Source organism: Mustela nigripes, chromosome 4 (assembly GCF_022355385.1).
Source record: "Mustela nigripes isolate SB6536 chromosome 4, MUSNIG.SB6536, whole genome shotgun sequence".
NCBI classification, from domain to species: Eukaryota; Metazoa; Chordata; class Mammalia; order Carnivora; family Mustelidae; genus Mustela; species Mustela nigripes.
Window position 1 is genome coordinate 10,730,997 of NC_081560.1, and position 8,771 is coordinate 10,739,767.

The 8,771-nt window shown below is 42.2% G+C and overlaps 1 protein-coding gene across 1 annotated transcript; it reads right to left on the minus strand.

Moving 5' to 3' along the window:
* Positions 1-596: 596 nt before the first annotated feature.
* LOC132014873 (olfactory receptor 6B1) lies at positions 597-1,532 on the minus strand. The gene has a single exon (XM_059395572.1). The coding sequence runs from the start codon at positions 1,530-1,532 to the stop codon at positions 597-599; it is 936 nt and encodes a 311-aa protein (XP_059251555.1).
* Between the last annotated feature and the right edge of the window lie 7,239 nt (positions 1,533-8,771).

The following is an 8,771-nucleotide window of genomic DNA, read 5'->3' on the forward strand; positions in this document are numbered from 1 at the left end:
TACAAAACAACAGTATAAGTTATATCAGAAGACAAATTACAATTGTTTTATGTATAGTTTATGTACAGGAAACACTCTAGCTACCTGAAGCAGAAATGTTTATAATGCAGGGAAGCAGCTACTTATGAAAAGTGTTGCGGGGGGAGAACTAGAGGAGCAAACTCTAGTCTCTGCCACCAAGATTGACAGCCAGCACAATAACCAGGAAGACACTGCTACTTCTGTCTCAGTCAGGAAGCCCTCTCAGATCTGTTGGCCCACAACACTTAATGCTTGCTAGATCCCCCCAAAAAGCTAACTCAGATGCCACCAACATGCTCACCCACTCTACTCCATTAGGGATTTACTCACAGTGTCAGAAACCTTATCTTAGGTCTCAGCCAAAGAGAGTTCTCTCTACAAGGGGTATGCCCTTAGACCACAGACCACGTGTGTTGATGCAGGCCTCACAACACAGCCAAGAACATGTAGTTGATGTGGATGTGGTGATAGGATACCAATATGAGTACTATGAGATCAGGCATTAAAGAAGAAAGGACCAAGGATGGAAGAGCAGGCACCAAATCAAACCATGTCTTCCTAATAATTTGTAAGTCCTAGTCCAATTGGATAGCTTGGCAATAGGCCAGTTTCTTCAGAGCCTCTTTGACCTCCCTGTTCCTTAGGCAATAAATGAAAGGGTTGAGAGCTGGGGTGACAATGGCATAGAAGATGGAAATCACTTTGTTCATGTTGAAGGCGTGGATGGCTCGGGGCCTGGCATACATGAAAATTGTGGCTGAATAGAAGATGGTGACCACCACGAGGTGGGAGGCACAAGTAGAGAACGCTTTCTGCTTTCCGGTGGGCATGCGCAGAACGGTGGCCAGGATACATCCATAGGAGAGGACAGTGATAGAGAGGGGCAAGAGAAAGATGACCAGTGCCAGGATGAAGTCCACCAGCTCAGCTACAGACATGTCTGTGCAGGAGAGGTTAAGGACTGGAGAGATGTCACAGAAGAAGTGATTGATGACATTGGGGCCACAGAAGCTGAGGCGAGAGATGAAGTAGATCTTAGCCAAAGAGATGCCAAAGCCAATGGCCCAGGATCCAAGAGCCAAGCGCAAGCAAAGCCCGTGGCTCATAACAGTGGGGTAGTGAAGTGGACGGCAGATGGCCACGTAACGGTCATAGGCCATGGCAGCCAGGAGCACACATTCTGTGCACATGAGGGCAATGAAGAAGTAAAGCTGTATCATGCAGTGAGTGAAGGAGATACTGTTGTTCACAGACCAAAAACTGCATAACAACTTAGGCACAGTCACAGAGATATACCAGGTCTCCAAGAAAGACAGGTTGGCCAGGAAGAAGTACATAGGCTTGTGCAGTGGCCGATTCTGCTGCACCAGCAGGATGATGACCACATTTTCAGTCACCGTCAGAATATAGGCCATGAGGAACATCAGGAACACTGCTAACCGCATGCCCCAGTTCCCAGGGAATCCCACCAGAATGAACTTGGTGACCTGGGTCTGGTTCTCCACTTCCATACTGGAGACACAGCACTTAGCTCTCCTGGAGAGAAAAATATCACTTGGTCAGAGTCTATGGTTCAATTTATTTATTTGACAGAGATCACAAGTAGGCATAGAAGCAGACAGGCAGAGAGAGAGAGAGAGAGAGAGAGAGAGAAGGAAGCAGGCTCCCCACTGAGCAGAGTGCCTGATGTGGGACCCAATTCCAGGACCCTGAGATCATGACCTGAGCCAAAGGCAGAGGCTTAACCCACTGGTTAAGCCACCAGTGAGCCACCCAGGCACCCAGTAATGTAATTTAACTCATACATAGCCTCTTTACATGTTACTATACCCATTTTACTGATACAGAAAACTGAGTCTCAGAAAGACATTAAGCAACTTATCAACTTCCCACAGGTAACAGGGAAAGAATCACATTGAAGTCTATGACCAAAGCCCATGCTCTCATATCCTACACTGCCTTCACAGCCAACCCAAAGTTAAACAATACCCAGTCTCCATGTTCCATGTTACCACTGCCAATTCCAAAGGATATGCCTGGTGCTCCTGGCCCATGTCTACGCAGTGCTTTGGAAGTTCTTCCTTCCAACTCACTTATCCCTCATATATACCATTACATCCTTTCCCTTCACCATCCAGGGAGATGGACTGTAGCTGTCATGAACGCATGATGACGATCATTTGAGATATGTGAGTGCTGAGATCAGGAGAGCTAGGCTTTCCATGTCAAAGAACTGGACCTCAGCGAAGTACCAGGTTTGTCCTGGTTTGCTATACGACCTTGACATCTTATCCTCTCTGAAACCCAGTTTTGTCTTCTGTAAGGTGAATATTAATAGTCATTCTGCTTATGTTGCCATGGATCAAAACCCAAATGAAAAATATGAATGAAAGCTTATATGAACTGTAAATGACAAAAAGTGTGAAAGGGGCTCTGACCCCCTATTATTAGGGCATTAGGAAGGGAACCTGGGCTAACAGGAGGAAGGAGAGGAGGTGCAGTGAGCCAAGCAGAGTGGAGACAACACAAACATGTTGTTTTGCTCTCAAGGAGCTGTAAGTCCTCACAGATGGGGCAGGGGTCTCTGGGAGGAGTCTTTAAAATAAGCAGGCAAAAAGAAATGCATAATAAAACTTGAGACCTTTTTTATGAAGACTACAAAACAGAAAGTGATACAAATGTGATTAGGGAAGTTCACTTAGACCTCCGCGGAAGTGACCCACTGAGAACAGTTCCATGATCCCAGTCCTTTGAGTTGCTGAGGAGGGACACCACTGGCTGAAATGGGGCCGCCACCAAGCACTGTGGTCAGTGAGGGAAGGGATACAAGAGGTGAGATGGGTAGGCAGGGCCCTGGAGGTCTTAATAAAGGCTCTGAATGGCAATCTCAATACAATGAGAAACACAAGAAGCACGAAAGCCCCATAGGGGCACAGTGTGGTTTATGATTTATGAGGGCAAAGATAACTCTGTCAATGCCCAAGTCTCTGGAAGCAAGAATGGTGGGGAGCCTGGCTGCAGGCTATTCAGAGAAGGTGCTGGTAGCCCTGGTTTCAGAGAGAAGGACAGATTTCAGATGCATTTTAGAAGACTCTTTAATGGTAATCAATGGGTTGAATACAGAAGAAAAAGGAAAGAGAGGAATATAGGAGGAATCTCAGGTACATGGCTGGGTTACATGGAAGGGATGCCATTTACAAAGATAGGGGAAACTTGGGATGTTTACAGCCATTTTCCTCAGAGTTGAAGAAATGGCAAAGAGCAAAAATGAGGTAGGGTTGTGTTTTGATTCACTTTAATGTGAAGCTTAAGCAATCAGTCCAGAATATTTATTATAAATTATAATTATATAATATTTTAATTTAATATTATAATTATAATAAATTATTGTGATTTATTATAAATTATAACAATAATTTATTGAGCATTTACTACCTGCTGAGAATTTTGCTCAGTTCTAAGTCCTTTTCATAAAATATCCCATTTAATCCACAAAACAATACTAATGAGGTATTGTTATTCTAATTCTCCAGAAGACACCAGTTTAGACAGAGTAAGGAAGATTTCCAAGTTAGAGAGTGATGAGATCTGCCTGACAGCCAAGCTGAGGCCTGTCTGACAGGAGAGGCATGTCCCCTAGGCCAACTCACATACGACAATACCCGATTTGAGGCTCATCACCACCTTGCTATACTTAAAGTGTTTATTTTAGGAAATAGTCTCTAATTCTACTGAAATTTCATTATAGACACTGGCTATTAGACATGAATCCAAACTTAAAAATAATGAAGGGGCAGGGGGTGGGAGGTTGGGGGAACCAGGTGGTGGGTATTGGAGAGGGCACGGATTGCATGGAGCACTGGGTGTGGTGCAAAAACAATGAATACTGTTACGCTGAAAAAATAAAAAATTAAAAAATTAAATAAAATAAAATAAGAACTCTTAAATGTAATGATATATGAAAAAGAAAATATATATATAAAAAAATCTCTGTCAACAACAAAAAGAAAAACCAAGCCAAAACTTATGAGTGCTTTTTAACACCATGCAATTGTCCCATCTCATCTCTCCCAATAAATTTAAGAAGAAGCTGTAAAATAAAATAAAATAATAATAATGATAATATGACATAAATACATATTCAGTCACGTAAACACAAGACCAGAAATAAACATATAGAAATGCTTAGTAGGTAAGAGAAGAGGCAGTTATTGGACTAAGACCTGAAATATAAATAAGGAAAGGATCAGGCATTTCAAGGAGGTGAATCAGAGTGAACAAAGACATAGGAGTATGAAGCAGCCTGTCATTTTCAGGGAAGCAGCTGATTAAAAGCTATTTGCTGTTGGGTGGGAAAATTATGAGAAAATGAATGAGTAGAAAAGGGTTTCAGAGAGAGAGAGAGAAACAGAAATAGTCTCAAGGACCAGTCGGTGACCTCCATGTGAAATACTAAGGCATATAAAAACTGTCCTGATGTATAAACAGTAAATAATTGCTGAATGTTTTCAGTAGCTGTTAACATCCTTATATTTCACCCTGGCTTTTGATGCAGGGAGTTGGATTTGCACGGGAAAGAACTGGTACACCAAAGATCAAGAGGCTCCTTGGAAGACACATGCATAACAGACACTTGAAGACATACAAGAGCATAATAACACTACTTACAGTGTTTGTTATAGAAACAAAGTTAACAGTTAGACACACCCGTTCATAAATTACACAAGTAATTTTGCTTTCCTAGAGGAAGCTTGAAACTGCCAAACCAAACCCAAACCACCCAAAAGGAAGAAAAAAGATTGCCCTATTTCTCATTAACTAAAGGAAGAATATATAGGCACTCATTATTGCATACTAGTAAGTGGAGCTGGCCATATTTATTGTCAATGCATTATTTCGCCATGAGATTTGTGAGCTCCCATTCATAATAGTTCCTACTCCATGAGAGTGATCCCTTATGGCAGATTTTTCCCATGGATTTAGAATCAAATATCAGAGCTTCTTTCTCCACTCCTGTACCTGCTGTGTATGCAATTTCCCTCAATTTTGTTTGGATTCTGTTTAACCGTAGGTTTCAGTAATTAGAATTTGATCAACATATAACCTCTGTCCCTGCCAAGAGTCCAGGGATTTTGTAACCTCCTTCATAAAGGAATTATTGTGGGGAGGCAGCAGCATAGGGGCCCCAGGAGTCCTGGTCAGGATCTGCAGGTTGGGGTCAGAGTCTGGGGTGCCTATTTCTGACCCAGCACCAAGAGATGTCCCTCCAAAGCAGCAGGGGGAGTGTGTGTGGTCTCTGCTCACTGCATGCAGGGCTGTACTGACCGTGTGACAGATGCGAGTATCACCCTGACCAACTGACGGGAACTGGGGGTGAATACAAGAGAGGGGCAGAACAGGAATATTAAATATTTGGGATTTAAACATTACTCTGCCATGGGAATCTGAAAGGGGGCTGCCTGCGTAGTTAGAAAGTGATGCTCCTAGAGGAGACACTTACCTTGGCTCAGCAGCCTCTGCTGGGGTGGAACAGGAAAAGAAATTCTTCACCGATTCTAAAATAGGAAGAAGTACAAAAGAAAGATCCAGGTACTGAATAGATGTGAGGACCCCACTCTCCAAACCTACAGGTAAGTGGGCACAGAGTACCCAAATGCCTTCAGACCGAGAGCCAGGACTAAATGAGAGGTGAACCGCAGGCTCTAGGATCACATTTGTGCCTGATGCGTCACCAGGGTGGCTCTCCTGGCACCCCAGGGCCACAGCACCCATTGCCTGCCCAGGGGAAGCTGCAGTGCTCTTAGCCTTAGGCTCACCAACCTATGAAGAGCTCTGAATTCTGAGGGCTTTAAATGGTATCAAGACTTTCTCTACATCTCTACCAAGACCCAGGAGAAAACTACCTTGATGATGCCAGTTCAGGTCTCTTGTGGGAACCATGAGAAATTCTTACTTGCCTATTGTGGCAGTCTTATTGGTTTTATGTACTAGTAGTTCCATAGGGGGAAATATCCACTTATGGTCACACGCTTTGAAAAGAATCAGATTTGAATTTATTCTTTGCTGAAACATGAAGGAAAAAAGTTACTACTTTTAATCTCTTTGCAGATTTTCAATTATTATTCAGTCTTCAGGTTACTTGAAACCAGACAATTGATCAGTGCTTCAAGGGAGACATTAGTACCCAAAGTAGACTAACATTATTACACTTCAGAAAAAATTTTTTTAAAGATTTTGTTTATTTTAGAGAGTGGTGGGGGGAGGGGTTAAGGGAGAGAATCCTAAGCAGACTCCCTGGGCTGAGCATGGAGCTCAACACAGGGCTTGATCTCACAATCCTGAGATCATGACCTGAGCCGAAATCGAGAGTCGGTCACTTAACCAACTGAGCCACACAGTTGCTCTTCTCTTCAGGAAAATCTTAAATAAAAGTTTTTAAGCGTTTATGCCATAATTGTGTGCCAAATATGTTTATCATGATGTGATCATCCTTACTTCGTCACCTGCCTTTGGGAACTCCTTGACCAATATTTCACTTTCTGAAACAAAACTCTGTTTATTGACATCACTTCTCTGCAGTCTGCTGGACGCTAAAGTAGCTCTCACATAAAGAAAAGTTGTCAATCTCACTGTGCCTTCAGTAAATGATAAATGGAGATATTGACAGTTATAAGCAATTCAGTGCGCAACATGGGGTTATGGTAATTGCTTTTTTTTAAAGAGGAAATGATAAATTTTGTTATTTAGAATTCAGAACTCCCCACTAAAAGACTCATAAGCACTCTTTAATATAGATTTCTTGTAGGACTGAAGCATAAGACAAAACTATTGGAGCAAATAAAACTAATAAAACTAAGCCAGGCCTTTCAAATCACTGGCCTCAATTTATCTTTAAGTTCTGTAAAAACTCTGACATCCCCTAAAATGTATAATTTGATATTATCCACAACTTTCCAATAGGATTTTGAATATATTGTGATAGAAACAGAAATGACAGAGTGCCTACCAAACAACAGTTGCACTAATTGTTCTGGTCACCTGTTGTGCTGTCTGTGTGCTAGGCAGGCTGAATGGGGGTGGGGAGGCATACTTTTCCCTCAAAGACAGGGAACGCACATCTATAATGAACAGGTTCTATGAACCACTGTGACCGTGATCCCTCATACAAGTTTTGGGATCTGAATTTCCTACAAATAATCCCCCAAATAGTTTGGAGATGTTCAGCTGATAAAAATGGTATATTCTACAACATGCTGGCACTGTCTTATCCTAGAATTCAGCTATACGGGCTTTTTTTGGAGTTTTTTCTTTTTTTTTTTTTTTTTTTTCATTTGTACCTGTTGGCAGGTCCAGGTTGTAGAATCCTGCAGACTCCAATCTAGGATATGCTGGTAAGCAATAAGGAAATCCAAAACACTGACTGTCGTGTTGTTCTTCAGGTCCCCAGATCTGGTTGGCTATCTGCCTTCTCTTTGTTTGTTTTTATTGTCAGTCTTGTCTGTTGTATTATATCCAGGTTTTGTAAGAGTAAGAGGATATTCATTTTTTTTAAATTATTGAGTAATATCCCAACATATGGATATTTCCACAGCGTGTTATCTATTCACCTCTTGATGGGCTGTTCTGGTTGGAAAACTCCTTTAACCCTTACTCAGGCCATGCACAACTCTGCGTCAACCTTCCCTCCCTTGAGTACAGAGACTGAAGGTCACCCAGAGTTAAAATCTTGGGGTCTTTGCAGGCTTTTTCTAAGCATATGTTCAGTCCTGGGCCTGCATATAGTCTTCTCAGACATGAGGTTTTAAAAGCCATTTCTTGGGGCGCCTGGGTGGCTCAGTGGGTTAAAGCCTCTGCCTTCGGCTCAGGTCATGATCTCAGGGTCCTGGGATTGAGTCCTGCATCGGGCTCTCTGCTCAGCAGGGAGCCTGCTTCCCTTCCTCTCTCTGCCTGCCTCTCTGCCTACCTGTGATTTCTGTCTGTCAAATAAATAAATAAAATCTTTAAAAATAAATAAATAAATAAAAGCCCTTTCTCTGCCATGTATTTCCTTTCCCAACCTCCTCTTTCCCAATCTGTCAGCCTATTGCTCATCTCAATGGTTATCCCTAGCCTCAAGCTGCTAAAACCAATTCTTCTGCCTTTAAATACTTCTGGCAGATGCCACCTGGGAAGCACCCCAGCCCTGAAAATGCTGAGTCAGTGAAGCAAAGGTAAGCCTTTATGTCAATCCTTCTGCTAGCTGCCATATAGGGTGAACTGTTCAACCAAAATTCTCTGGAAATAAGGTCCATATTACTGGTTCTGTCTACTAACCCACACCAAGAGTGTGGGCTGTCACCTTCATGGCTGTAACCAGTCCATGGTCAGACAGGTGGGAGATGATAGGTGGGCAATTTGAGTGCCCCAGCCCCATGGCACCACAGTGCAACAACTTCGTAATCTTTCCCATCATTGCCATTTTTATACTAGATCCCAGAGTCCTGCAAAAGGCAATTCTGACAGTTTTTGACAACTTATTAGCTATTTTTATAGAGGGATAGAGTCCTGGGATTCCCTGCTCCACTGTTTTCAGTGATGTTTACTGAAACATCACTACCTTAAAGTAAAAATTTATACTTCAGTATATTGATATACATATACTTTATATATTGAATGCATTTTTCAACCTTGCCAAGCTCCCTTACAAATTTATTTATTGTAGATTCTTGGGGATTTTCTATGTAGATGATGATACTGCCTAAGAATAGAAA